Genomic DNA, 13,242 nt, shown 5'->3' with positions numbered 1-13,242 from the left:
ATGGGGCTTTATTTGTCAAACTTAAAGATATCTTCAAATGTTCTGCGAGATTCTTGGATCACCTCCACCGTGGCAGAACCTTTTGAGCCCGTCTCCTCCGCCCAGTCCCAGTCCCAGTCCCAGTCCCACTCCGCCACCTTACCCGTCACATCAGGCGTCGTCATCCACATTTTAGTCTTTTGTGTCGGCGCCGTGGTGATAGAAATCATCTTCATCTCAAGTTTTTTCACAGCGTCCACTTTTGGCTCTGAATCGAAACAAATGAACGTCATCACTGTTTTATTTATGCTGTACACCATCCATGTTTTACTCCACTCATGATTTCCATGTGTTTTAACAGTTTCAAGACAGTTCTATAAAATCTGACTAAAACGTGGAAATTGCATACGTTTGATGCTTGCAAATGAAGCGGATTTACGTAGGACAGGAGATGTGAGACAATCGCTCTTCGTCAATGGATGCTACATCTTCGTGTTTGCTTTCAACATTTAGCGAGAAACAGACGTGCACATTCCACCATGACTTCCCAGATCCACTGGTGAAAAGGAGACATTGATCCTCTCCTTTTTCATCTAGAACTGCTTCATGTAACAAAGAGGGTGCAGAAAGTGCTTAAGATTGAATGACTGTCTGTGTGTTTGTGTTGTCAGATTATTTGTGATTTTGTTTTTTTGTTCTTTTGACTTCAAGATGGTGCCGCAAGAGTGGCTGCCTTTCCAGCAGCTCCTGTATTTTGTTTTTCTACTTCTTCCTTTCCTCTTCCTTTCATCACTTTGCTGCTGTGAAATGTAAATTTCTCCACTGCGAGACCAATAAAGGCGAATCCACTTCTATTTCCTCGTGAATCTTGTACGTACATACCTCCAAAGGCTTGTTGATCTTCCTCCACCACAACGGCTGTGCCTTTCACCTGATGATTCTCCTCCTCATCCTCGACCCATTCCACTCCTCTTCCCCAAAACGGCCATTTCAACTCTGTAAAGTCATCCCTGTCTACGATCGGTTCCGGCCATGGTGTGGTCATCTTTTGAATGAGCTCTGTGGTGGTCTTGACAATGGAAGTTGGTGGCCTTGTTGTGGTGGTGGTGGAGAACAATCGCTTCCTCTTGTGGATTTTGAAGAGTTGCCCTCCTGGTTGCACTTTCCAACCTCTGGTGCTGGTGACTTCACTGACTGGAAAAATAAATGTGAAAATGTAATCATGTTATTGATATTCATGATCAATATAAACTCATACAGATTTTAAAAAGCGGTCAATGGTATGATGTTTCTCACAAGCAGAGGCAGAAGACCCACAGCTGGAGTCACAGCACGCGCACACCCAGTCCCAGCCATGTAGCTCCACCCATCTCAAGGAAAAAAAAAACAAGCGAAATTATTTTTTATACACACAAATTATTGCCACTCCTCAGTTTTTGACTGATGTTAATTGAAAAAAAAAAATCACATTTTTGTTATACAATAAAGTCTCGTTATATCGATAGTACTGCTTATTACGATACTATGTCTATGAACGCAAGGAGAAAATTTACATGCCGCAGGATCGGATATATCGATAGTCCGGTTATATCGATATTTTTTGCGACTCCCGAGAATATCGATATAACGAGACTTTACTGTATTACAATTTACATACAGAGATACCTCGGTTTACGTACCCCTTGGCTTACAACTTTTCGGTTTAGGAACATTAAATTTATGAAAATTCTACCTTGGCATACGAACTTTACCTTGGCATACAAACTTTTTTCATACACGGAGCTGCCTCAATGCGTGATGGGTCGCTCGCGAACGAGCACGTCCTTCTAACAACAAAATGGCAGCCAACTGTTTTTGTCCTCTATTCCCCGGCCCCAGTCTCCGGTTAAAGCAACGTGATTGGTCAAGTACGCAGCAATGAGGGGAGGTTGTTTAAAAATTAAAGAGACAGGCAGATGACAGTGAAAGAGTTTCAACTTTGATAGTTCAAAGGCAGTGTCGACTGCAAGGTTAAAATATCCCATCAATCAGGCTCCACAAACAACCCACACAAGCCGTCTGTACACTTGATGCAAAAAGCTATCAACCCAGCTAAACAGAACACAATTGATGAGGAACTACATAAAATTATCACAGAGAAAGCACCTACAAGGGATAATTCCTCAAGATGGTGAAAAAAGAAGGTTATGTTCTTCATCATGTGTTTAATGCTGATGAAACCGGCCACCCCATTCCATTAAGCCATCAACGACCACCACAAAGGTAAATAAAATGACTTTATTATACAGTACAGTTTATTTCTTTAATTATAATACCATAGCACATTTATGAAACATAAGGTATATTATGCGTAGTTTTAAGGCTTAGAAAATTAGAAAGTAGCAAAGTATGTTTTAAGGGTACCTGGGAACGGATTATTCTCATTTTAATCGTTTCCTATGGGAAATTAATTTTGGGGATACACACTTTTCGCCTTACACACTCTGTCTGCATGGGAAACAATTTAGTTTGGAAGCCAAGGTGTCACTGTACATCTTTCGATAATATGCCATTTTTAATTTCTAGTACAATTGTTTAAAAAAAACAGACCTTCCCAAGTTTATGTCGTAGTTACAGGACTTGGCCGTCGGAGTGGGAATGTTGCTTTCCGCCGACATGGTGCAATGCATGTAGAGCTGTGGTAAATGATTTAGAAATTCATTCTTGGCCAGAATAATTGAATTGTAAAAGTCAAGAAAATGTACATTAACTCACTTGCTCAGTCTTTCCTTGGAAGTAGAAAGCATCCACAGAGAATCGGACAACGTTGTGTTTGTGTGGGATGAATCTGGAGCGACTGTATTTGCTTTCAATCATGCACCTTCATGGTTGGAGGATGGCATCAGGTTGTTAAAAAGCACGTCACTTTCTGCTTTCCAAAATCTGTTTTTTTTTTCAATGGTTATTTTTGGTTTTATTTACCCAAAATCCTTCACGACTGGAAATTGAGGTGTGGAGGTATGAGACTTATTGGGTGTGGCAAAACACGAGTGGATATAGAGCCTCATGTCTTGGGGCATGGATGGACCTTCGGCTTCGAAGTACATGGGCTCACCAAGAATGTACTGATCCAATGGAGTAAGCCTTTCCCACTGAGCTGCCGATGACAAGATAAAGGAATTCATATTTAGATGTATCCCCTTTCAGGTTCACACAGAAGTCTTGTTTTTTTCAATTCATGTGGATTTTTAAGTCATTCAAAGAGGCAAAATATAGTATTTCCGCAGAATTTACCATTCCTTGGGGTCAGAATGAAATTGGCTCTGTTTCGCATTGGTTTGACGATGTGGTGCATGCGCATCTTTGGAAGGTAGCCAACTTTGTAGGAATAGTGATACCTGCAGAGAAATTCCAAATTTTCATAACACTGCACATAATGTCACTGGATATGATGCCAAATGGTGGCAGTCACCTGGTATAATTACAGGTAACGGGAATCACAAAGGGGGCTGTTCTTCTTATGGGGCCTTGGGGTATTCCTGGGTTGTAATGCAATGTGTTTGAATAGGTCATCTGACCATTAATCATCTGTAGAAAAACAAGTGAACTATCAAGAAAAAAAAAGATAAACACCAACTGTTCATGTATCTGATTTTCTCTCGTCAGATAGCTTGTTTAATTCGAATATTCATCCATTAATCAATGCGTACATAATCGCAGTTAGGTGAACGAAATAAAACATATCGGTCAACAAACACAAATATGAATCTTGATTTAGTTGAGGAACCAAATATTCACACGGAATAAGCTAAGACGACCTCGTCGAATTTAAAACGTCCAAAACTAAACTTTTAGGTCTCAACGCCATTATGCTAATTTGTTGTTAGGTGTCGTTAGCTAGCAAATTACAAATTATGCTATTCGTTATCTTAGCCACAATGTAGCTTCAATTTTTGATTAAAGTTGAAACTCTCTCCCCTCAAGGATTAATTTCTCGATATTGTGGTGCTCAACATACATGAGTGTAAAATAATTCTTGGCGTCCCTTTAATCACAAACTAAGGCTCACCTGTCGTTTGGTTCCACACTGGCGAAGTCCATTGAGAAAATAAACAAAATTCTTCGACGATTTTTTTGCTTGACATGTACCTAATTTGAGCTGATATTTTATTTCCCCACCACCCATGATGCTTTTGGGGACCCTGACGAGCATTTTGTCCTTTTTGCACGACGTCCTCACGGAGTGACCCGATGACTGGACCGGCGGTCTCCGGACAGGCCGCCCCGGGAACAGGCGCTCTCGAACCGGCCGAGGTAACGGCTCGAGGCCGGTGCCTTTGGCCGGGGATAAATGCAGTTTTTCCAGCGGTGGCAGCCTAGAGTTGACGAACACGGGTAGTTTGAGATAAGTCTGTGGAAAAGTCGGCCATTCTGTTTGGAAATTGTTAACCATTGTTCGGTTTAGTCGAGTTAAAGCACTAGGAGATGGAGCAAATGTCATCTGTAATGGCGGTCTCGCTCCTTGGCAAGAGGCAAAGAGCGACAAAACTGTAAGGAATTGGAGATAAATCATACCGACGGCGCTTAATGGCTCTGAAAATTATGTCGATTAGTTTTAGTCTTGCATTGCGCCAAGTTAAATGCGGAGAAGCAGATCGTCGGCGGCTCTCAAATGACATGCAACGTGAAGTTGAATGGCGCCACCGTCTGTCCATTTGATGTATAACAGTCATAGGTCTTTAAAACTTCGATTGACGTTTCGAACAAAAATACGAATTGACTTTGACGAAATAAAATCGGAATCCCGGCAAAATTTCAGACCACAAAAACATAATATTGTCTTATTAAATTCATAGTTTTATTGTATTCAGTGTTTTACGCACATTCAATATACCTGCTGTTGCCAGGTAGTCATGTGTATGTTATTTTATTTTATGTGTTTACTTTACAATGTAAACAATTAAGGAACTAGTAGTGAGTGATATTCATGAATGTATACGACTACATCGGTAAACGTTTATTAAAAAAACACAAAATTGAAAGTATGGCGTCGGACGCGAGCTTTCATTTTTGTTCGGCCAACCAATGTTTTTTATCAATATTTTATTTATACAAAAGTTCTGATCCAAATTTAAAAATATATACATTGGTGCAGGTCTGCACTGTCATTCATATTGTTTTTTTGTCATCGCATTGTCTACTTCAGTCAAGGATGACGCCTCGTACTGATGTCCAAAAACGTTTATTATGACACAGCGTGAAAACTAAAAGACATTTAAAACAACAATCGACATGATTACAATATGCTCGATAAAACACACAGTAAATAAGCATATTAATAACGTACCAAGTGCACCTTGTAAACCGAAAGTAGACTAACTTTAATGACGTAGACTTTATCGTATACTCTTTCTCTGGTTCAAATTCACTCTCTGCCTACTTTTGGCACATCAAACACGTGACGCGGAACCGGAAGGGATGTATGACAAAAATATTCAAAATAAAATATTGAGGAAGATTTTAAGAAAAACATCAATATGAAGGTTCACATATAAATGGTAAACATCTTTACAAAACAACAAGACCAAATAAATTATTTTTTATTGCCATGGCAACCAATGACTTAATATTGGCGCCATTCATGTTAAACAATGTTTTTACATATGCCTTTACTCATCCACGGGCACGTGGACATAATACACACCCCACACTTAATGTGACACGTGCCCACTGAGAGGTGACAATAGCTCGTGTAAAAGCGAGGATGAAGGGGGTGGAGGTGGTTGGTTGGCATCAAGCATCCGGCTAAGGCGAGACACTTCGGGTGTGAAAACGCATATCCAAGCCCTTTACCTGCTCGGCGCCCCGTGGAATGACGCGTGCGTGTCTTTTCACTCGACGTGACAATGATTGCTCCACTTTGATGACCCCCACCTGTCCCCACGATGGAAAGCGACCGGTTTCCGTTCTCCCACCGTCACACCCCGAAGAGCAACGTTTGTCTTTCCATCGGCTTCGGATGCATACATTGTCACACTAATTTGATGTTTTGTTCCTCGCTCGCTTTACTATTATAATTGGTCGAAGCAACCACCGCTCGTGTTATTTAAAAAAACTGACAATAGGCTACTTATACAATGGATTTTTCCTAAAAATGTTTGGAAAATTTCGCGGTATGTAATAATTCACGGCCCAATCTCTTCTCATTACTGTATTTGTATTCGTAAGCGGTGTTGAAATGTTAAACCATTGAGTGACAAATTTAATTTATTTATCAAATAATATACACAAACAACCCTTTAATTGACTTGGTCTTTTGAGCCATCATGAATATACACCTCATCTTGGCTGAATGTATAACACTTCATTTATGGCTTCCTGCACTAAAGGATTGAGAAAGGTGGCCGAATGGCGTTCCCACAGGACACATTTTTATTGTCTTCTTTCCACGTAGGTGAAGAAAACTTGTTACAACCTGCTCTGAACATTTGTGCCACCATTTGCATCTATGGTGAAATGTGTGAGAACCTCATTTTACAACACACACACACACACACACACATTTATCTCGAGGAACAGCTGTAAAAAAATCTAATTAAAATGAATGCAAATAATTATCCACATATTAACGTGAATAAAAAAGTCAAGAATGTTAATTTTACTCCCAATACATTAGTTGGATTAGATTGAATGTACCTTTATTCGTCTCACAGTGGGCAAATGTACATTTCACAGCAGCAAAGTTACGACAGGAAAAGGAAAAATAGAAAAACAAAATATAGGAACTGCTGGAAAGGCAGCCACTCGCGTAGCACCATCTTGAAGTAATAAATAAATAAATACGTGGTTTTGAAATACATTAAATATGCTGCCATTCTGAAAAAATATTTTCCACAAATAACTTTAGTGTTTATCTGGGCTAGTCTAAATGGCGGCATAAGTCTGATGATATTTTAACATGAGTTTAAATGGCAATATGGATACAAATGATTCATTTTCTTTCCCCATGCAGCTCAATATGACAAATGGCATTTAATAGGCTGTTTTTAAGGACTAATTTCCCTTCTCTACTTGTGTTCCTTTTTTCCCTTTATATCCTGTATATGATATTTGTCCATGTAAAGCGCTTTGTTATCGCTTCAGCTGTTGTTAAAGTGCTATATAAATCACTAAGTATTCAGAATCAGAAAACCTTTGTTCGTCCCACAATTGGTAAATTTGCAATCCTACAGCAGAAATTTTCAAGGGGATGGGGAGGGGGGTGAAAGGATAGTAAAACAAGATATTCTAAGCATAGTAAAATAAAAATGTCAACTGTATACTGTAAATGTGCAAAACAGTTTCATGAAAAATTGTACATAGTGCCCGTATCAAGATAGTATTGCACTTTGTTTTTGGTTCCGCTCTTAAATATTACATTTTTTCTGCAGTTGTACAGGTTAAAGTGGAGTACTGTAATCATTTTTTTTAAATAGCAGAAAAACCTGACATTTGCACAAGGGTGTGTAAGCTTTTAACACTAGACCACATGTGTTAAAGTCAAGGCCAGGGGACCCCCCACCCCCGCCCTCTCCCCATTTTATATGGCCCATATGAGAAAATAACGTGAGATAACTATCATGAGTCTTAAATCTATACCGAAATGTCAAATTGTCAAAGGTAATAAATAACGGAATTTTCCACTGGCCCTCAGAGGGAAGATGAGGCCCACTTTGACACCCGTGGACACAATGATCCATATTATGAACCATTTTTATTTTGTTTAATCTGACTGATCTGTGCCTTTTGAAAGTGACATGATTTTAATTTTTCTTTGCCCACTGTGGTGATCATGTATGAGAGCATTTTGATAAATGCTGCTTAATAATAATAATACGTTACATTTTAAGCACCTTTCAAAGCTCTCAAGGACACTTTACTGTCACAGACACGCATAGGTGCTATAATAAATAGAATACAAACACAAATAGAATGCAATAAATAAAATACAATGATAAATAGAAACAACAGAGAGAACTACACAGAAAATGCTATCTTAAATAGGAGGGTTTTGAGATGGGACTTGAAGGTGGGAAGAGAATTGATGTTACTTCGTAAAATGCCTTTAAATGACTTCTACTGAGCGTATTTTACAAAGATTCCACCGCATATAGCTAGATTTTACGTTTTAAGACTTGCGCTGAATATTCCGGAAGTCTTGTTTCTGAGTTGGTGAGGAGTCCGTATGTGACGTCACTGAAGGAACGCCCCTGACCGAAAAAAAAGGACACATTGTAGCAGTCCTTCCATCACGTCAATGCATTTTGATGTACTTGTTTGGTCTGAAAACGTAATGTTGTACCAAAAAGAGCCAGAAGAGGGCGACCAAGCTCCATATAAGGAATTTATCAGCCTGTGGAAACGGGCTGATTAATTTCTCACAGGAGCTCGGTCCCCATTTTCTGCCTCTTTTTGGGTGATACATTTCCCCCCAATGGTACGGAATAAATTCTTTAACTGATTGCAAACATGTATGCTTTCCTCTTCAGAACTATTTGAATCATATTCATAACTGGATGTGTAACAAGAAAGCATATTCTCCGAATCTGAAGCCATTGTTTTGATTCTCCAGCAATGCAAGACGTCTTGGTGTGACATCACGAACTAGGGGCGGGACTTTCTGAAAATGCCCAATTCGCAGCTCTAGTTTTTCCAGATTTTGGACACTTTAAGTCATTTTTATTGGTGTTCTGCATTTGAATAAAAATATCATACTGCATGTTTTGGGTATTTTAGATGCTATAAAATGTTTTTCTGATGTCAGTTAGGAAATAAAAAAGTGACGTTGGTTGTCCTTTAATTCCAAGTAATAGGCATAACCTCTCTGTAGTGAGGCTAATGTAGTCACAGTACAGGGAAAAAGTACTAAAAAAGCACACATACCATTTAATTGTATTGAAATGTTTATTTGTAGGAGGGGCGTGGTCAGACAACGACAATAGAGGCTCCCCATAGGGAGACATGGATAATAAGTTAGTGTGCAAAATATACAAGTTATATATTATCATTAGGAGGGATCACAGAGGTTGTTCGTGACTCATGGAGCAGCTGGAAATGAAACGGGGACACTTGATTATGATCCACACTCCCTCTAGTCTCGTATGTGTGCGTGTGTGCGTGTTAACTCACCTCTGAAGTGGACGCATGACGGGGGCCAGCATCCAGCTCCCCCATCCCCAAGCGGCACTATATCTACATCGATAGTGGGTCGAATGGTTGACATATATACACAGCAGCGTACAAAGGACGCCTTCAAACTATTTACACCATCAACTTGACAGATAATGTATACATAGGGAAAGGGGGAGGGGGTTTCCAAAAGTTCACTCTTTAGGGCCACGGCCTCCACACGCTCGGGCCGAGTGAGGGGCCCTCTGCCGGGGGGCTCTCCATGCACGTCCCCTGCCAGTTTTGCCCCTGCGGTGGGGTTCTGGGGGCCTGAGCGGGGGCTCGTCTGCTGTGCTTGAACTTGTGTCTCAGCATATGGAGGATGGAGGAAGAAGAGGAGGAGGAGGATGAAGGTGAAAAGGAGCGTTGGATGAAGGAGGTATCCAAGGCCAGCCACAGGCTTTTGCCCTCGGGCCCCAGGAAGTGGACGGCCCTTTGCAGGCAGGTGTGGAAGCCATCTTGGAAGGAATGTTGTTGTGGTTGTTGGACGTTTGTTGCTTTGTTAGTGTTGTGGAGGAACAGGACCGTGTGCTCCAAAATCTCCGTCTTCTCCACACGACGCTGCGCCGCACCCTATGGAGCAACACATGTATGTTCATTTATGACTGTTAATTTCAGATCGGGGATATATTTTCAATATTATACCATATTTTCAATGGAAACTTAACATTGCCTTTGATTTGGATCAAAACGCTATTAGCTATCTATTAGCAGTGTCTGAAACTCATGACAAAAAGTTAGCGGACACCTGTGTAGACAACTCTGAAAAGTTGCCTGCCCGGCCATAAAGTTGCCTTCCCCATTTTTCACAACTTGAAACACAAAAAGATGACTAATTGTTAAAAAAAAATCCATTGCTGTAAAGTATTAAGGATTTTTTTTTATTAAGGATGTACCTATACCACAAATGTTCCCTTGCTTAATTTATGGTAAATATCCCTTGCTGATGATTTTGCTCCAGTTGTCGTTTTTCAATACACTGTTCGTCATGTTGCACAATGCAATGTTTGCGTTGCGTCGTCTGCTACAAGCCATGTGAACTCCTCTTTCCATGATGATTTTAATTAGATTAATGATACATTAATTTCTACGTGCCTTACAAAACTCTCAAGTACACTTTACAGTCACGGGATAATGTACCTTTACGTTTTGTATAACGTCATAAATTTTGTTAGCTTCTTTTGAATCTTTCATCTGGCGCAGAGGTTCGGTGCATCTACAGTAAAGTCTCGTTATATCGATATTCTCGGGAGTCAGAAAAAATATCGATATAACCGGACTATCGATATATCCGATCCTGCGGGCATGTAATTTTCGTCTTGAGTTCATAGAAATAGTATCGTAATAAGCCGTACTATCGATATAACAAGACTTTACTGTATTTGGGAAAACGATATGCAAATGCACGACCTTATAACACTCTGGAAAGTCCAGAAGCACGAAGCAGGCTTCTGATTGGCTGCCGTGCCGAGTATACAAATTGCCAAACTAACCGAAATTCCAAAATGTCCAAACTGAAGATTTCAAAAGCTGAATAATTTATTCAGCTTTCGAAATTTCAATCGTTTGCTTTATTGAATAAAGCAAACGTTTGATTTAAAAAAAAAAAAAAAACATTGTTTTTTTTTTCTTGAAGATGTTATTTCAGACACTGCTATTAGCTACAGTACCTATTTGCAGTCTAGCTATCTATTAGTGGTCTAGCTATCTAGCCAGCTATCCATTTTCTATTATTCTTATTATTACACTGATAGATAAGCATTCATATTAACACCTCTGCATAATATAGTCTTCAACATGAATGTTTCTTGGGATGTGGAAGCCGGAGCACCTGTTGAAAACCAATGCGAGATTTGAACTCGAGAACATTGTGACTGTGAAGCACATGTGCCAATCACTAGGTCACCTGCAGCCATTTTTTTGAAGAATGACGCTAATGTGCATGTTTTTGACCCATGAAAGAGCACGGAGAACATGCAAACTCCACACAGGAAGGAAGGCCTGAAACGAGATTTGAACCCAGAATAGTGAGGTAGACGTGCTAATCACTAGGTCACCGCTGCTGCCCTCAATATGACTCATTTGAGCTCATATTGTTTCTGATTTTATTTTTACCTGCTGCTCCTGTTGTTGTGGCTCCTGCATCAACATGCACTTCAAACGCTCCAGACTATGGTTTATTCTCTCACGTCGACGCTTCTCAATTTGGGATTTTATTAGCTGGAAAGCATTTTAAAAAATACAAAGACAAAATAAAAACAAGTCAACTCTTCTATATCATTGTGTAACTAAAATCTCTCTTGACTACACGACAAGTCAAAGTCAGCTTTATTGTCAAATATGCTAATATGCATGACATACAGCCCAGATGAAATTACTGTCCTCTCGGACCCAGCGTGTAAGGCACTTATAATGACTTTGACAAACATAAATACAAAAACGCCAAAACTGCATTTCTAAAAATACGGAATCTCAATTTCCCTTTTACCTTTCTGTCCCGGTTTGGGTCCTCTGCTTCTTGCATGAGTTTCATGATTCGATCCGATGGACTTTCTCAGGTTTTCAGAAGTTTTCGAGGGAAAAGGAAGCGAAGAAAACTGGTTGCTCGTTTTATATCCTCCCTATCCACCTTAGTCCCGCCCACTTCCTCATCAACAGCCAATCACGTGTCAAATCCACACGGGTGTTATGTTACCTCAGCTTTGAGTTTTTAAATTGCATTTTATATTTATAACAACCGAACTACCGCTAATTATATCACCGTTTAGCGCAATACATTATTTTAATTATTGAAGATTTGTAAATATATAATAAAATACATTCATGTGTTTTTGAACAAGTTCCCAAGTAGACTCATAAAGCACATTCGCTGACACCGGCCATTACCAAAATAAAATGCCTCTTTTATCGACTCCTGAGCGAATTAAGTAGCCAAACAAGACATATTTCCTCCCCCCACGAAAGTGCTCTCATAACAGACAGACAGACAATATCTGGCTGTTTTACCTACTTTGGATCTCACTTCCTCCCAACATTCGTAACATCGATTCTCTTCCCACCTTCAAGTCCCATCTCAAAACCCACCTATTTAAGAGTTTATATTTATAATTGTAATGTTTTTATTGTATTCTATTTGTGATTATATTTTATTTATTATAGTACCTATGCTTGTCTGTCACTGTAAAGTGTCTTTGAGAGCTTTGAAAGGCACTTAAAATGTAATGTATTATTATTATATGTTACCAAAACTCCAGAGTGAGAGACCCACGACTGCTTGGAATGTTGCCCGTCAAACTCGCCTCAAATCGGACATACGCGAAGGTCTTCACCGTAACAAATGTGGGATCTTTTTTCTTCATGTTCAAACTAGACTGCCCAGGCGTAATGTTTATTGAATTAATTATACATTTATAGTTACGACGACAAATGTATTTTATCGTGTATTAAGAAACATAATTTGTAAAGTAAAGCTCCTTGGCGTAGTGCCAGTGCAATCCTAGTTTAACAGAGAGTGGCCTCGAGTTAGCCACATAGCTTAAAAATAATGTACTACAAATAATGTATGTAGTAAATCGTATATTTTTTAATGAACGCTTTTGGCCACTTCAGCGAAAATCATCGAAAACCTTAAAAGGATAATGTATTTCTTTGCTTGAAATGAAATTATTTATAAAGACGACATAAAAAAATGCATTTTTTTGTCCTTTGTGTGTGTGTGTTTATGTATATGAGAGGTTGACGTATCATTAAAACATACATCCGATTTTTCAAGAAACAAAGCAACCGAATAATTATTGGAATATACACCCACAATTGAGATTTAGCTATCTTTAGCCCACGTAAAACCGGATAAAAAGGTTAAACTATAACAAATAATTACTCCCAGGTCCCTTTCAATCCCCCCTCCCCCCCGTCGCCATATTGGTGCGGTGCAACTTGAAATGACCACGGTAGCAATTAGCATTCACACTTGCTAAACCACGCGTGCCATTTTACATGTGTGCCGCGTGCTGGCGCTTCAAAATATCCACGCGTGGGTGCGAAACACTTTGAAGTGGACGCGAGACCGTGGGAGAG

At 39.6% G+C, this 13,242-nt stretch overlaps 2 protein-coding genes across 4 annotated transcripts; both read right to left on the bottom strand.

Moving 5' to 3' along the window:
- LOC148896928 (zona pellucida sperm-binding protein 3-like) lies at window positions 1-4,550 on the bottom strand. Its single transcript, XM_088998881.1, has 9 exons — window positions 4,028-4,550; window positions 3,431-3,546; window positions 3,253-3,356; window positions 2,941-3,115; window positions 2,734-2,839; window positions 2,569-2,654; window positions 1,276-1,349; window positions 862-1,173; window positions 1-247 (listed from the first exon to the last, which is right to left on the bottom strand). The coding sequence occupies exons 1-9, from the start codon at window positions 4,529-4,531 to the stop codon at window positions 9-11; spliced, it is 1,716 nt and encodes a 571-aa protein (XP_088855007.1). The 5' UTR covers window positions 4,532-4,550; the 3' UTR covers window positions 1-8.
- Window positions 4,551-8,911: 4,361 nt separating this feature from the next.
- On the bottom strand, window positions 8,912-12,948 carry LOC148896927 (transcription factor HES-7.1-like). Of its 3 annotated transcripts, XR_016115318.1 has the most exons (4): window positions 11,654-12,947; window positions 11,281-11,385; window positions 9,127-9,738; window positions 8,912-9,045 (listed from the first exon to the last, which is right to left on the bottom strand). XR_016115318.1 is itself a non-coding variant. In XM_088998816.1 (3 exons), exons 1-3 carry the CDS (start codon window positions 11,696-11,698, stop codon window positions 9,328-9,330), a joined length of 561 nt encoding a protein of 186 aa, XP_088854942.1. In that variant the 5' UTR covers window positions 11,699-12,947; the 3' UTR covers window positions 8,912-9,327. The 3 variants fall into 3 exon arrangements, 1 of the variants encoding a protein (XP_088854942.1); XR_016115319.1 differs by lacking the exon at window positions 11,281-11,385 and having other exon boundaries at window positions 11,654-12,948; XM_088998816.1 differs by having other exon boundaries at window positions 8,912-9,738.
- Window positions 12,949-13,242: the final 294 nt, after the last annotated feature.

This window comes from Hippocampus bargibanti, linkage group LG06, assembly GCF_051943395.1.
Source record: "Hippocampus bargibanti isolate YZ-2025 linkage group LG06, ASM5194339v1, whole genome shotgun sequence".
Lineage (NCBI taxonomy): Eukaryota > Metazoa > Chordata > Actinopteri > Syngnathiformes > Syngnathidae > Hippocampus > Hippocampus bargibanti.
Note: the sequence above shows the minus strand (reverse complement) of the source record. Positions and strands in the feature narration are given on the sequence as shown.

Coding starts and splice junctions, on each gene's coding strand:
- LOC148896928 (XM_088998881.1), bottom strand. CDS start 4,531: ATGATTTATCTCCAATTCCTTACAGTTTTGTCGCTCTTTGCCTCTTGC. Junction 2,840..2,940: donor CCAGTCGTGAAGGATTTTGG/GTAAATAAAACC, acceptor CCAACCATGAAG/GTGCATGATTGAAAGCAAAT. Junction 1,350..2,568: donor TACGACATAAACTTGGGAAG/GTCTGTTTTTTT, acceptor TTTTTCCTTGAG/ATGGGTGGAGCTACATGGCT.
- LOC148896927 (XM_088998816.1), bottom strand. CDS start 11,698: ATGAAACTCATGCAAGAAGCAGAGGACCCAAACCGGGACAGAAAG. Junction 11,386..11,653: donor ACCCAAACCGGGACAGAAAG/GTAAAAGGGAAA, acceptor AATGCTTTCCAG/CTAATAAAATCCCAAATTGA. Junction 9,739..11,280: donor CACAACAACAGGAGCAGCAG/GTAAAAATAAAA, acceptor GTTGCTCCATAG/GGTGCGGCGCAGCGTCGTGT.